At 37.9% G+C, this 17,005-nt stretch overlaps 1 protein-coding gene across 49 annotated transcripts in view; it reads right to left on the bottom strand.

Annotated features, from left to right (window-relative positions):
- The window catches only part of RIMS1 (regulating synaptic membrane exocytosis 1), a 350,364-nt gene that overhangs the window by 81,246 nt on the left and 252,113 nt on the right, over positions 1-17,005 (bottom strand). For 21 of the 49 annotated variants that reach the window (XM_054820922.1, XM_054820924.1, XM_054820932.1 and 18 more), the window contains 2 exons: positions 13,013-13,042; positions 2,070-2,182 (listed from right to left, as the gene is read on the bottom strand). The exons of 14 other annotated variants lie outside the window; for them this stretch is intronic. In XM_054820922.1, coding sequence (XP_054676897.1) covers positions 2,070-2,182; positions 13,013-13,042 — 143 coding nt within the window. The remainder of the gene's footprint in view (positions 1-2,069; positions 2,183-13,012; positions 13,043-17,005) is intronic. 14 more of the 49 variants (XM_054820925.1, XM_054820933.1, XM_054820928.1 and 11 more) reach the window with 1 other exon arrangement.

The raw sequence follows: 17,005 nt of genomic DNA, 5'->3' as shown, positions 1-17,005 counted from the left end.
AAGGATGTTTCATAATGAAAAAAATGCAAATATATGAATCAAACTGTAAGAACAGTTAATTCAAATCAGAAAACTGGCATTTGACTATGAATAAAGGTACGTATATGGTTATGCTGGCCAAAGTCCTCAGATCGCACATTACCTTTCTCTTCTGCAAACTTTATCAAATGCATTTTTACTATTTTTTTAACATGTTAACTGTTGGGAAGGACCACAGAGACAGTGCATCTCACTGTCTTGCCCTGAGTTGACCTCTTGTGAAGGTAACAGCAAACTGAATATCAAATGAGTTGTAATTATTATACAAATTCTGGCTTCTGACAAATGATCTCATTGGAAATTTCCATCACAATTGTTGGTTTTTTGTTTGGGTTTTTTTTTTTTTTAATAGCACTGATATCCCACAATTTGGCAATTGTGGACCTAAAGCCTTGTTTCTCTTATTTCTCTTCCCTTCGAGAACGGTTTCATTTCAGTTCTATGTTTGCAGTGAGGTGGTCTCAAAAAAGAAACATCCTTATTAAGGTTGTCTCCAAATTTAACTGTAACAAGATCTTTAACAAACCTTTCAAATCTGTTAGATATTACAAGTTAGATGCCCAATTGCCTATTTACCCATTCCTAAATAAATTTCTGATTTTGCCTCTGCTGAGTACCTCACCTATTCGTTATTTTAACCTGTGCCTCCAGGAGCATGCATTATTTCTGTGAAATAGAGGGAAATGACCCCTGAGGGGCAGGGACAGAAATCCGGTGTCTGTGCTACGGCAATAAATGCCAGCAGCATTCTCGTGTCTGCAGCTGTTGAGAGTTCGACAGTGTTTACTGTTTTCTGTATGGCACCGGTTCACAAATGGAGAGTTCATCTCTTTTAAAACGTAAAAATAAAAATACAAGCATTTAGTTCTTACTGATGTGAAAAAAGTCCTTGAAATGTGGCCCTTGAAGCACGGAAGTCTAAATTAATAAAAGCTGTGATTTTCTTCCAACTAGTGCTATTCTGAGACCTTATTTTTAATGCACACAGTCGCTATACGTGCCTGACTTTTTTTACAGTGGACTTTTACACTCATACTGCCATCCCGTGGTGACTCGTTGAAAGCACGTCACTCTCAATGGCACTGGAAGGAGAGAATTGCAGGAATGCTCCCCACATAACTGAGTTACCGCTGGTTTGGTCTCTGCCCTTTACTTTCCCTACACCAACGGTGTGCTGTATCTCTAAAAGGGAAACACAGAATATAACTACACATTTCCCCTCTTGACTTCTGCAAATGTTCCCCTCGGTTAGGCATCGCAAGGGAAAACATCTTTAGCTCCAGCCTTTCGCAGCTTGATTTGCAAGTGACAGTGCAGACCTGTGAGATGCTTTCAGTTTGCTCAGAAGCCTAAACAGTTTTAAACTCACAAGGTTGTTGGATATGATTTAAGCATTGTCAAGCAAAAAAAAAAAAAAAATTATGGTCTCTCGATATAACTTCATTAATGTAATTTCATGTACACTTAATTATCAGAGGAAATCTTTACATTTTTATTAGAAAAAGGGGATCAAAGTAATCAGTATGCATTTCCAGAAAGGAAGTATTTTATCTATGACATTATTAGGATGCAAAAATATTATACAAATATGAGAATAGCTGCACGGGATTGGACCTAATTCTGCCTAGCTCTCTACACATCAGACAACAACAAGGACCTAGAGAAGAATAAAAGAGTAGGGCCAACATATAATGATACTTCAATGGTCCGTTTTTCCAGCCTCCAGGGATTTGCAGGCCTTGGACTTGCTAAGCTAGAGGTGACATGGCTTTGTTTAACAGCTGTTGAAGGATCTTTCTTCCCTGATTTAGTTTTGAAGTGTTCTGTTCTTTGCAGATTCCTTTTAGGTGACATCAAAGACTAATGCACATCAGATGGGGATATAAACAATGTTAAAAAGCTATTACTCGAATACATTTCTGTCAGGCTTTATAACACAGTGTTCTTGAGGGTCATGTAATATTTTAAATCAACAGGTTTATGCCTTCAATTTTCAAGCCAAAGTATCATTTTAATACTGCTGACTTTACCTTGGTATATTGCTCACGCTCATGTTCTTGGCTAGAACCAGACCCTGATGTCTGATTATAACGGTGCACTTTCATTTTCATCTGTCTCGTTCGCTCCTCCACTACTAAGCTTGCTGCAAAAACACACAATGAAAATTAATTAAAAATAGTGAAAACCTTCTGGAAAAACAAATGGTTTAGCAACAATTTTAACTTATTTCCATCTCAATGAAACAAAGAAATGTACAAACATGTAGAACAAGCAGGGTGTAAACACAGAACAAAGGAACACTAATGTCAAGAAATCAACCACTTCCATTGTGAGAGTCTTTACCTGAAAAGAGGCAGACATCCCAATTTCCTATACATAATCAAGCTGGTGCAACAGATATGAAAAGAGTGAAAGAATTTAGGTGATAGGCTGCATTATAAACCTGTTAAATATTCTGGATGCAGGGGACATAAATCCATGATCCTCTAACCATGTATTTGCTTAAATGTAGAAAATATTACAGTAGCATTCTAGGAAATAATGCATTAAACAGGTATCAAAATTTATTTTTAAAGTAATTAACTCCTAGTACTATTTTAAAACATAAGTGCTTACCACAGCGAAAGATTATTTGAGAGGAATAATTTCTCCATTCAAGCAGTCATACTAAAAATACAGTAATTTTCAAGCCATTTTTTTTACAAAAAGTCCTTTAAAAGCACTACTTTGGTCTCTAATGTTCACTTCTATTTCAAAAAATTATGTGTTCTTGGGTTTTCAATTTCTCTATGCCAATGTTTGTTTAAAGAAAGAAATCTAATCTTAAACCTTCGAGAAGTTGTGGTGCTATAAAGAACATCTTCAATTTGAACAAGTTATAGCAATCGCTATTGGTTGTGCTTGCCACAGAAAGATGACCGTGCACTAACGGAAAGAGCGGTGTGAAAGCCCCTGGGCTAAAGCTTCCTTAATATAAGTTAACCTTTGTGGTAGTGCATAATTTTCAGAGGGAACTATGTATTCTGCCATTCTTAAACTTGGTAGCACTATACATGCAAAGGAATACCAATAAAACCAAACCCCTGAAAACTGGCACTTTGTAACAGTTCTAGAACTAGACCCAAATATTCATTAGTAACTATTCTAAATCATGGGAGTACTCACTATGTTCATCAGTTTTTTACAGGTTATAACATCTCAGAAGAACAACTTCTTTTAGTTGGAGTTTTTTGTGTAGTCAGAAATTCAAAACTGGTGGTTTATTTGGGAAAATCTCTGCAAAAATCTTCTTCTGTTTTTGTGTCAACCATATATTTATAGGACTCTCTCCAAAATGATTAGTTTTAAAAGTCAAGATTTTTGCAATCCTCAGACCAGTGACAGGACAGAGACACCAATTTAAAAGCTGCACGGAGTCAATTTTCAATCGCAAAGCACAAAGAATTTTTAATTAGTGGAAAATAAGTACTCTATAATTTTTGTTTAAAGATCTGTATTGGGAATTAAGACGTACCAAAGTTCTCATATGTGCATTTTATGCTGTTAGTTAACTGTGGGATTCTTTTCATGGCATCTTTGCAAGCACAGATTAAAAAAACTAAAAAAAAAGCAGTACACTCAGGGCTGGATATTTTAAACTATGTGCTACTGCACAAATCACAATTGTGCATGCACGTACCATCCATAATATGCTTGTGGAAATGATGGAATGTCTGTGCGCTGATTGGGTATGAAAAAATATACAGAGACATCACTGTGAAAAACAGGTTGTTTTCATGTCCTCCTTCCGCATTTCTTACTTAAAAATAGGAAAATTAAATACAGCAAATTACATTGAAATTCTGCTACAGCTACAAATTTAAGGCACGAAATAAAGTTATTGTAATCTTCAATCTCCCACACGCAGAGGGTCCAATCTAGGAAGTTCTGCACATGCAGAACATCACACTGGGCCCAGCGATTATTCCAGATGACTAATTATGTCGGTAAATGTGTACCTTAATTGCAATGAGTCCAGTTCCACCATCAGATATGCAGGCACAGCTCCAATTACTTCAATGGAAGTTGCATGGAGGTATCTGAAGGCAAAATTGAGCACTTTAGGTGAAATTTTTAAAGATGGCCTCTTATTTTAAGGACAGATATGAAAGGATTAAGATATATCAATTAGTGACTTCAGTCAAAAACTCAGATATCTTAATCCTATCATACATGCATGAAATAGACATAGGATATAAAATCAGAGGGAAAATTGAGACCGCTTTAAAAATTTAGCCCTATATGTGTATGGTGCACAGATTACAGTTACTCTAAAAAATAACCCTTTCATTGTGTGACTTTAAGGTGCTTTGCCCTGTCAACTGTATGTTATACTAAATAATTTGTATGAAATAGTATTACTTTGTACTACTCACAATACCTGAGAAAGAATATTCTATTATGTAGTGAGATGCTACTTCGGTGACAATACATGAAAATTACTGCAGTCAAGGTTGGGCAAATATTCAACCGTAATTCTTGATTTTTGTTATGTTTAAATCCTTAACCTTAACAACATGCTTATGTTCTGGTTTTCATTATTAAATATCATTATATAAAATAACATAAGAACAATTACTGAGGACTGTGAAGTAAATCTAAATTCTCTAATGGAGAAATTTGGTTTTGTGCATGGAGTAAAATGTAATTTAGCACCAGTTAGCTGTTAATGTATTTCTAAGCAAGGAACTGTGTGAAATGTAAGTCTGTTCTAGAAAATACAACCACGTTCTTCCCAGCTTTGTTTACCATGCACATCTGAGCGTATGTTGTATCTAGCTCAATTCTGTGATGGAAAATTTCATCTGCCTGATGAGTAGCCTGGTATACTCTTTACATGTTAATCACAAGAAGCAGAAAAAAATCTAACACAGGAGCAAAAGCACATTAGCAGAAGCTGTAACAACCATAGGTAACACCACCATACGATCACATTACTTTCTCGGAACACAGCTGGTTACCACAGGTAACGAAAATTTGACATAAACAATACTTCAAGAACTTAACCTGCCTCTTAGAAAAATATGGATCTACTTCCTTTTAGGACATCAGTATTTACAGACTGCTTTTCCTGGAGCTCTTGAGAGGCAGGACTACACAGTAATTTACAGACTGAAGCACTGGAATCCCAAGACTTCTAAATTCTACAGTGGCCCTAGAATTCAAAATGTGGAGATTTTATTGGTGGTACAACTACCACCAATATCAGTTGTGTTAATATGTTACTCTTTTTGGTGTCAGAAGTCACGTTTCAAAGAGCTGTAACTCTCGTTTCCTCAAGAGCTGCTGATTCAGATGTGAGACCAATCAGTACAAGAAGTAATTGAAAGAAGAGAACTCATCAAGCAGACTGCTTAGATAAGGGGTGCAAGTTTAGAGCTAAAGCTTTTACTACTACTAAACCATGTAAAAGTTGTACAACAACGATGTACATGAACAATCAAGCCATGCAGGAGAGAAAAGACAGACATACAAATGGAATCAAAATGTTATACTTCAATTCCATTAATATATTTATAAACCAGTCTGACTCCTGTAATCCCAGGTGTACTGGGTCTGGCAGGGATGGAGGTGGTTTTCTTCACAGCAGCCTGTATGGTGCCAAGTTTTAGATTTGTTTTAGATTTGTGACTAAACCAGTGTTGACAACACACCCATGTTTTAGCAATTGCTGAGCAGTGCTTGCACAGCACCAAGGCCCTCTCTGTTTCTCATGCTGCCCACCCCTGACCCCCAGCAAGTAGGCTGGAGATTGGGAGGGGACACAGCCCGGACAGCTGACCCCAACTGACCAAAGGGATGTTCCATACCATATGGCATCACCCTCAGCGATAAAATTGAGGTTAGTCTTTCCAAGGTAGCTGTTGCTCAGAGACTGGCTAAGCGTTTGTCTGCTGGTGGGAGGTGGTGAGTGAGTGATTGCCTTTGCATCATTTGGTGGTGGGGTTTGTGGGTTTTTTCTTTTTCTTCATTTTTTTCCCGTCACTTATTAAACTGTCTTTATCTTGACCCATGAGTTTTTACTCACTATTGCTCTTCCAATTCTCTCTCCCATCTCATCATGGAGGTTGGAGTAAGCGAACAGCTGTTGGTGCTTATTTGCTTGCTTGGCTTAACTCACCGCACCAAGCTATGCAGAATTAACTGCCTGATGTAGTTCTGAATGGTCTTCTGTCAAACAAACAAAAGTTCCCTTAGCTATTACTCTGTTTATTATTCAACTCACTGCTAAGTCCCATCTGGCTTCCACTGTGAATGAGATTCAAAGGAAGAAGACATGGTCTACAAAGATTAAGACCATCTCTCATCCCATAGGCTAGCAGGTCCATCGGCTCCTCCTGGGTTTCTTCCTCACAGGTTTTTAATGAAACATCCTTGTGAAGACTGGGCACCCTGTACTGTAATTCATAACAGATCTTACAGGATTCTAAATATGCTACATGCTGGAAGTACAACTAAACATCTGGATTTCCAATCTTTGCAGAGGTGATCATGGTATTAGTAAAAAAAAAAGAACTTAACATATGCACCTAATGGAAGAGTTGGGGTTTTTATTCATAAAGTAATTCAAAAACTTGCTTGTGATAAAAGAAGTTTCGATTAACACTAAAGGCAGTTCTTGGTTCCTGTGTCCATCATAAGGAAAGTGTTGGAGGTTTGTTTTTTTTTTATTGACAGACTATAAAATACATGCTGTCCTTTGATTGTCTAAAATATGCAAGTTCATAATATGCTACTTAAAGGAGGTAGGGAATAAACTAAAGAAAATAGCTACAGATCTCATTTTCAGCCTGAAACCTACCCTCAAAGAAAATTAGGACAGGCTAAGACTTGGGTTTTTTTCTGAAAGGAGATGGCAATTTCTTACATTTTCTAGGACATGAGCTGTTTAATAAGAATTTATGTACGAGTCGTACTCTTTTAATATGTCAACACTACGGTAAGGTTTATAGAATTACATCTGATGGCATTAACTAGTTGACAGCCCTCATCTTTATTTCTATCCTCAGAAAACTAGTATGGGCACATTTCAACCCCTATCTGCTGTTTCACTGATAGAGAAGTTAGACCTGGCTAGAGTCATAACTGTTCAGAATATATGCTACCTTTTCAATTATGTACAGAGTAACAGAACCATAAGCAATATACTACACTAACATACAAATATAGTAAGGCAGATAAAGTTTTCTCTTTTTTTATTTTAAAGACTTTAGTAGATAGACAGAATTTATCATACGGCATATTTCTGTTATCCAAAGAATGCTGATCTTAACAGTGGACAAAATGTTACTTTAAAATAAATTCAACCTGCATTGGTATCAACAATACACCAATCCTATGAAAATCTGCAAAATCCTACAAAAACTGCACTAACAGTAGTGACCACTGCAACAGAAACTGAAGTAATTTTAAGGTTTTAAGTCCTCTATTTAAGGTTTGAAAGGGGGACTTAAACTCTACATTATTTGCAAAATTTCTTAAATGGCACGATGCTATAAACACCTATCTGTTAAGCTGATAGCATAATGTATGAAACATACGTGGGCTCATTTAAATAAGGATTGCACCACAGGCAGCAATACTGAACTAGCAAGGAACAGCAAAAATGCTGTAGCTGCCTTTCTAGATTTAGTTTCTAATTCCTGAGCTTAACTGTTTAGGTATCCACCTCTTTCACATTACAGCAATCATCAAAGAGACTCTATATTCTGTAGACTTTGAAAAGCTGTCAATCTTGACGATAAATAACATCTAAAAGAACCCACTGGTACAGCTGAAAAAATGGAGTAGAATTGTTTTACCTCCTGTGTAGCAGTGTGACCATCACCAAATTCCAAGAAAAGCCACGTTACACTCAAAATTGAACTGCTGTATATGCTAAACATGTATCTTCAGCAAAATATCACTATCTCTGAAGCGGACACTTGTTGCTATCTAACAAAGCAAGAAAGCAGAAGTGAAATTTTGGCAAGGCATATGAAAATGAGCCTTTATGCCTACAGAAGGAACCAGAAATTCTTAAATGCCATACAGAGATAGGGAGGTTTAGGACATCAAAAATAAACATGGAAAATGGAAGATACTCAATTTAGCTAAGGTCAATGGATTATGATTGTGTTGGGTTTTGTGTGGCAAGGTTTTGGTAGCGGGAGGGGCTACAGGGGTGGCTTCTGTGAGAAGCTGCTAGAAGCTTCCCCTGTGTCTGATAGAGCCAATGCCAGCCGGCTCCAAGACGGATCCGCCCCTGGCCAAGGCCAAGCCAATCAGCGCCTCTGTGATAACATATTTAAGAAGGGGAAAAACACTGAGAGGGAGAGCTTTTGCAGCTGGAGAGAGGAGTGAGAAGATGTAAGGAACTCTGCAGACACCAAGGTCAGTGCAGATGGAGGGGGGGGAGGAGGAGCTCCAGGCGCCGGAGCAGAGATCCCCCTACAGCCCGTGGTGAAGGCCATGGTGAAGCAGGCTGTCCCCTGCAGCCCATGGAGGAAGGATGAGGGGGTGTAGTGATTCCACCTGCAGCCCGTGGAGGACCCCACGCCGGAGCAGGTGGAGGCACCTGAAGGAGGCTGTGGCCCGTGGGAAGCCCACGCTGGAGCAAGTCCGGGCCGGACCGGTAGACCCGTGAAGAGGGGAGCCCACGCCAGGGCAGGTTTGCTGGCAGGACTTGTGACCCTGTGGGAGGGACCGCACGCTGGAGCAGTCTGCTCCTGAAGGTCTGCACCCTGTGGGAAAGACTACGCTGGAGCAGTTCGTGAAGGACTGTAGCCCGTGGGAGAGACTCCATGTTGGCGCAGGGAAACGTTGAGAGGAGTCCTCCCCCTGAGGCCAAAGAAGCGGCAGAGACAATGTGTGCTCAGCTGATCGCAACCCCCATTCCCTGCCCCCTTGTGCCGCTGAGGGGGGCGGAGGTTGAAGCCGGGAGTGAAGTTGAGCCCAGGAAGATGGGAGGGGTGGGGGGAGGTGTTTTAAGACTTGATTTTATTTTCTCATTCCTCTATTCTGTTTTGCCTAGTAATAAATTAGATGAATCTCCTCTCTACATTCAGTCTGTTTTGCTCGTGACGGTAATTAGTGAGTGATCTCCCCCTGTCCTTATCTCGACCCAAGCCTTTTGTTATACTTCTCCTCTCCCATCCCGCTGGGGGAGGGGTGAGTGAGCGGCCGCGTGGCACCCAGCTACCGGCTGGGCCTAAACCATGACAATGATATTTTTAGGAAGACTATCATTCCAAGTATAATGTGTGAAAAAGATTCAAAGAGAAGTCATGAGAATGATAGGAAATCCAGGACAAGGTCTTGCAGAAACAGATTTAGGTGATGATTAAAAAGAAAGGAGATACATGGCTTGATTGGGGTCAATAATCATTTACATGTGGGAAGACTTCTAACAATAGAAGGCTCTTCAATTTAGCAGATATAGGTACCATAATGCCCAGTAACAATGAAGTTAGGTAAAGTCAGATAAGTAGTAAGACATATGTTTAAAAAGTCAGGTGGTTAAGCACAGGAACAATTTTCCATCGCTTGCTGTCATTAAGTGAATATACCTTTCTAAAAGGACATTCTTGCTCAAACCAAAGTATGGGCTTAATGCTAGAATGACTGGTGACATTACCTGTTCTGTGATTAAAACTGATAACCATATTGATTTTTCCTAGACTATAGAAAACCTGCGAATGTCTTAGCACTGGCTATAGCATTTTCTGTAACGGTAAAGTATGTGACACAGAATTTGCTTTTGAGGCACTTCATGCCTCTGTTCAAGAGGGTCAACACAGAAAGGAGGTGTAGGCAAACAGTACAATTTAGAAATCCTCCAAGCCTTACCTTCACTATTAAATGTTCGAGTAAGCTATGTGACAAGAAGAAATCAGCATCAAGATTTGAGATAGCTGTAACCCTTAGCAGCAGATAGCACTTATCCCAGAAGCCAACAGAGATCTGACCTATTCTTCACTCTCAGTCTTCATACTAAGAAGAAAAGTTGAACAATGACAAACAGCTACAGCTACAATGCAGTCTAGAGGCATGTACACTTAGCCTTTCCCCACTGCAAAAGCCAGGAGCTTCATCTGTCTGTGCTGCTTAGATGCTCTGTGGATGGGAATCAAGGGGAAAAAACCAGTATCTGGTTTGAGGAAGTGAGAAGTGGAAGCTGAAGAAGAAACTAGACAGAACCAATGCCCAGAACAAAGGCAGGAGAATAAAGCAAGGGTGAGATTTGGGTGGGAGAATCCCCCACTGCAGTGGGCAAGGGAAGCGAGGAGGGAGGGGAGCATTCACTGGCGAGCTGGCTGTGTGGCACAGCAGAGAGAACTCATGCTGGTGTTGGACCAGGATGGAGCATTTCAGAAATAATACAGTCTCCAGGTTATTTCTATTCAGCCTACAGGATGAGTTTTGCAATATGCATGCACAAAGTATCCCTGTGGTAAGTTTCATGACTTTAAAAATTCACAGTAACCTCTACTGCGAAATTTAAAAACCACACAAAATTTTGAAATCATAAGCAGATGAACATTTTGAAATATAAAGTTAGTAACACCGAAAAATCAATCAAATAAAGAACTTGTTACCACTTCTCTGCATATATGACTTCAAAAAGTACTTATCGGTAACGTGCAGATAGTGAAGGAGATGGGCTCTGAAGCCTGCTCTGCAGCCCTGCTCCCTGTCCTGGACCAGAACGTGCTGTGGCTCCTTTAAGCGTATGTGCATGGGTTTCCTTTCCGTGGGAGCTGATACCACTCTGGACCTCCTCCCAAATCAGAACTGAGGCATGACCAAAGCACATAGTCAGACTGCCAAGCCGGAAAATGAGCTTGGATTTCCAGTAACCACAGAGGCATGGTGGCCATCTTGAGTTTAATAACTTACTCCAGAAAGAAGATAAGCCAATATAAAAATCTGAACTGGCTGATGTAACACTCAGTTCCTCCTCAAAGAGTTTCAAGGATGATCCAAACAGAAGCTTCTATTTAAAAGAAAACAAGAAGAAAACAAACATATACTTCTTAAAATTTGAAAAAAGTAAACCACTGGTTTTGGCAACAATCCAAGTCAGCATTTTTGTAATCTGCTGAAGACCTCATTGCAACCCTTCCCACTGATTAAGTGGAACTGATGCTTGATTTGTTCGTTGTAGATTTATCTGGTCAGTGTTGTCCACACCTGTAGTATATGCTTTCCTTCACACCTACGTCTCTTGCCACATAATATCCTTTAACCCTTCCTCATCCCCATCTTCCATTCACCTACTGTCTGTTCTTTTTATCTCCTATTCTGCACTGGAGAAAGTCAGAGACGACAGTAGGTTACTAGTGTAAGTCAGCTCAACTTAAGTTACTCATGGTTCCCCCAGAACTGTCAGGACTCCACTTCTTCCCAGTCCTCTTCTTTTGCCCAGCTCTTTTCTGCCTCCAGGCTGCATCTGCATTCAGCTCCCTTGAGCCAGAGGAATCTGTGCACATAAAGATCCCACCATCTTCTACACACTCCCAAATCTTGGGCCAGATCCATCCAAATCTTATGGAAATAAGCTCTTTTACAAGCCTGTTACAGGCATGGTCTGGTTTGTCTGTAGAAAGTTTTAAGCAAAGAAACATGCAGTCCAAATCACAGGGCAAGGCTGATGAACTTGAAAGAGGCATAGACAAACTGGCATGATTGATTTGTATTGTTCTGTTTGAGAGAAATATAAATACTGCAGAAAGCAAAAATGACAGGAATAATTTGTAAAATCATTCTTAGCACTTTCTCAAGACATTTCATAGCACATTATTAACGCTGCAAAATAACCTGTAACTGCTAATACCTAAGTTAAATATTATTCTTTTTCATCTATTTTTTTTAACATTATCATGAAAACATACTCCTGAGTATTGGTGTGAGTGTTGGAGTTTGTAGCTAATGGAACAGCTGCTGCATTTTTACCTAAGCAAGTATGAATATGTCAGTGGGATTCACTCTTTCAGAAAGTAAAGAAGTCATAGGAGATATTCTGATTCAACTCCCAGTTTGGCTTTGATGCACCAAAGCCTATATTCAGACCAGAATTTCCCAAGACCTGCAGGACTCAGGACTGAAGGTCAGAAAAGGTTAATGTTAATGCAGCATAGTATTTTGCTGTTAACATTAAAAGGGATTAATTTTTTTTTTCATTTTTTCTCTCCAAGCTTAATTCTGATTTTGAGATAACTCCTACTTTCAGCAAAAAGAAAAAAAAAAAAAAGGACTTCTCTGCAATGTTGCCTTGATAGGGACATGAGAGACTACACTTTTCACTTGGTGGAACAGTCTTAGGTACCTATTGTTTGAGCTCACTGATTCACTGGTATCAGCACAGATGTGGAGAATTCATAGGAGGTCAAATTCACAGGAGGTGAGCGCTGTATGTCTACGCCTAGAAACGCACCCTACAACAGGACCAACTTTCTGGGTGTCAAGGTTTTGTCATGCAAATAAAACTCAGCTCATTCTTCAGAATCTCTCTGCATATGAAGGATAGTTTCTGGCCATCATCACCTTCAACTATTCCTAAGCCCAGACCTATGAAAAATCCTTCACAGATGCCAAGAGCCATGGGTGCATCATTAGAAGCAGATGCTGTGCAGAGCTTAAGAAGAACTTAGGTAAAATCTTAGTCTTTGCATGACCTTTAACTCAATCAAGCAGCTTCTGAGCCGTGTAAAATACTGTGACTTCTACTCTTAAATCAAGTATATTGCATTTCAATAGGAAATTAGAAATCACAAGAGAAACCATTTTCAGATTCTAAAGAGGGGCATTAGATAGCATAGAGATATTTGAAAAACAACTTTCTCGCCTGTTAAGCACTGTTAACTAAATACTGTATACTGACATAGTATAGACTGAGGGAAAAGCCAGTATTAACAGTTGCCAAACATTTGTAAAAAATTACATAAATATTTACCTTTTGTGGAAGAGTTAAAAGTCTCTTGCTCTTCAATGAATTAAATGCACGGAATGATGGAAACAGAAAAAGAAATCAGCAAATTTCATGTTAGATAAAGAAATGTGTTACATGTGACAATGGCATGTACAGTAGGCAGTTCTCAAGCATATGTAGAAGTAATGTAGAAAATTAAAATGATAAACCATGACAAATAATAAAGCCTATGACTTTTTCTTCAAAATTAACAGGAACAATGAACTTATTGAGACCCAGATTGTGGACTCTTTAAGTATTCCGCTCGAGCAGTATTGTCATACCCTAATTTATGCATGACATAAAAATGTTAAAATTGCTTTAAGTATCACTCTCACTCCTGAACCACGTAGCCCTGTTTTAGATTCTGAAGCCTTTTCTGCAATAATGAGTATTACAAATTTATTTTCTGTTAACTGAAATCTATAATACTCAGTAACCACTGGAGTATTGAAAATCAGTCTTTAAGAAAAACACAAAAGATTATGAGGCTTGAATTCATTTGCAAGAGTCAGCAGTGCTGAGAAAAAATACTCTCCAGCGTAAGTAAAGATTCCACAAGCTGCCTCAAAATATGCAGTGCCACCTAATAATTTCAAAATAAAATTAGAAATATGAAGACAAAACAAACAACGCTAAAAGACTAAAATCTAAAATTGAAATGACATTCTTTTTCTTTTGCCACTCAAGTTTTATACTGATGGATCTGAAAAAAGGTTTGATCTTTTACTGAAAGGGTTTGATCTTTTACCATTCCTCAAGCCATACTCTCACTGCAATGACATTTCAATGATAAGTACATATACACAGAATGGTTTTCACTAGCTATTCATTTTTTTTTTTAGGATCTTCAGTTGGGTAATTTGACAACACACTGATTTTCTGTACAAAATTCTGACACTTATTTGTTAGAAGGAAACACTGGACATCAAAATACTTCATTCCTCTACGATGTGACTACCATCAAAGACTTGTACATATATTATACACATGAACTTTATACAAGTAATCCCCATTCAGTACCAGTAGTGTCTTCAACACAGCTTTCCCTCATAAAACAGCAGCACACATGCATGCATGCACTTCACCCTGCATACAAGCTCTGCGCAAAGCTTATGCAGATTTTTCTAACGTGACCTAAGATACAGCAATACTTCACGCTAGTCACGCTTTTGCCTTTCTAAAGGTCACTGCATAAGGCCTATTGCCATAAACAGATGCCACTGGAAACACATACAATCACACTAGTTCAGTTATGTCTACAGATGCTCTTTACATGTAAATAGGCCGCTGATTATCACAAATCTTACTCTTGTTATAGGAATTCTGAAACATGAAATCACATTGTTGAGGCTATGAAAAAGAAATCGTGCTTTGAAAAGCCAAATAGAAGTAGATACAGGGAGAAAGATCTGTTCTGCATGAATTAGCTCTTAAAGATTGTTTCTAGACTACAAACAATCATTGTATATTTATCGTGCTGGTTCATAAACTTCAATAGTACATACTATGTTTTTTCTTATTCACTTGCTAGATTTCCTAATATTATCTCTAATATTATCTACTGCAGCTAAAAAGGAGCGTAGAGGAATGCTACAGATCTTCAGGCTGTATTCATGTCCATGATAAATACAATGATTAACCATTATACAAAAGTGAAGAGACCCACACTCAAATCCTATTCAAGCAAGAATTCCTGTGACGTTCGATAGCTGCAGTGACAGAGGACAGACTGAGTAGAGATCGCAGAAATATGCTTTATGCAAAAGTATCATTTAAAAACCACGCAACTACATAACAAAGTTGTTATAGAGCAATGCAGAATCCCGCTCCTTTTTAACGATTTGCACAGTTTCACTCAAACATGGTGCAAATAAAAAACCCACCAATGCAAATCTCTTACATCTTGGTACAGGATGATATATTGAGAACACAGCATTGTCCTTACCATGGCTTAGAATTTCACTGCTTTAGTCACTGAGCCAAAACATCTTAATATTATTAGATCCTTTTATAAAATTATCAGTTAAAACAAAGAAATAAAAAACATTTCTTGAGTAGCATAAGTTAGGGTAATGACTACTAAATTGTGACTTTTTGAAAACACACACAGACACACCTATACCAGACTAACATTCGATATTCAGGCATCTCAAGACCTTTAGTTGCAATAACATCCCAGTGTGTCTTGCGCTCTAGGAAATACTGCTGATGGAGTTGCAAAGGAAAGAAATACAGCCATGTCTTCCTTGAATATTACTGAGGTTAAAATAAAAATCACATTGCCTAAAAATTACAGCAGCTACAATCTTAACTGTAAATGCTTTAAAAAGTCTGCATGTACTGGAGTTGCTAAAAATATTATTTAGTGAGAACTGTTCCAAATGAAAATAATTACCTCCCTTCCCCACTCCAAAACTAGACAAAGCTGCTATCCCTTTAGAACATAATCACCAAGAAGTCTTTTTTTTGTTTTTTCTGCTAGTGTGCATAATTATCCTGTTTTGAGGTTTTAGTCCTTAAATTTGACTTTTTCCTCTACATATAAGATTTTTTTTCTCTGTTCCTAATCAGTAGTAACAACCTCCTTCCTGTAATGGAATAGGGACCACTACTTGGTCCTCTCTGTAAGAATGACTTTTATGAGATTTTTTTTTAATAAAGTGCATCTACTAATAAGGATCTTTTTAAACTACCTTATTTTCTCACAAGTTGACTTTTTATGATTCTCAAACTGCTGACCAGAGCAGTAACTAAGACAACATCATCTGGAAGAGACAAGAAACAACCATTTTTTTAGTTCTAAACTTGACAATGACAAAATGGAATGTCCGAGATGCAATGTTAGTCCCAGAAGAAGCCTTATTAACATGGATATGATCATTTACAATTGAGAGATAAAGATTAAAGACTGAGAGTTACATTCTCATCTAAGATTAACAGTTAAAATATCACTCTGTTTCTTGAGATGAAAACTACTACCAGTCTCTTGCACCTTCTTTAACTCTCATTTGTTCAATAATGAGAGCTTTAAAGAGTAATAAAATTACTGTACTGGATTCTTCTATGCCTCCTGAATATGCAAACAGCAAATTAAAAAAACCCACTCTTGATATACAGACATTTAGTCTTTTTACAGCAATTACTGTGATTTGTAAAGCAGATATAGATTCATAGATGTATATATTTAGATATGTATTCAACCCTCCTGACACAACGGAATTTGTATAGAGTGTAAAGAAGTACTTTACTGTAAAAATGATACCTTATGGTATATCATACAGGATTTCCTTGAAACACAGGATGTCAATACTGACCACCAAAAAGTAGCTTTATCTATAAATGAAGAAAATGCAAATATTTTTGAAATGCTCCCTGTAACATTTGTATATTACACTAAATTTTGACATCATCTATATCCATGGTGACTGTGAATTGAAATCATTAAGGACACAATTCAGTTCCAAGTACAGTTAATGTAAATCATTTTTACAGAGCTCAGTGTGCTTTGGATTCAATCCTACATTAGGGTCAGATCACTTCTAGCCACTCCATTTGACCCTGATACTCATTTGACAGGGATTAAAGAGGTGAAACTGATATTAAAATTTGATACTGTAAATCAGAGCAAATACTACGGTCTTACAGCCTCACTAAATTTAATTTCTTACAGTAGTATAAAGTTTATACATACTATCATTTATTTCATAAGATACTGACAAAACAATTTAAAATATTTTACAAAATATATTCAATTTAGTACTTCTCTGCAAATATATTGTCATCTTGAACAAAACGTTAAACATGGGTAAAACCAGAAAACTTCCCCTTCAAAAGGACAAGCCAGTCACTCAGACAAAACCAAAGTACTATGTAGAGAAGGAAATCTCTTTAGACTTCGATTCCCTGTGCCATAATACAGCCATACTGACATAGGTGGTATGATATATAACATATATATAATCCTACTTGTACATT

The sequence above is a fragment of the Grus americana genome, chromosome 3, assembly GCF_028858705.1.
Source record: "Grus americana isolate bGruAme1 chromosome 3, bGruAme1.mat, whole genome shotgun sequence".
In the NCBI taxonomy this organism is placed as follows: Eukaryota; Metazoa; Chordata; class Aves; order Gruiformes; family Gruidae; genus Grus; species Grus americana.
The sequence above is the reverse complement of the archived record's forward strand: the minus strand, read 5'-3'. Positions and strand labels throughout refer to the sequence as shown.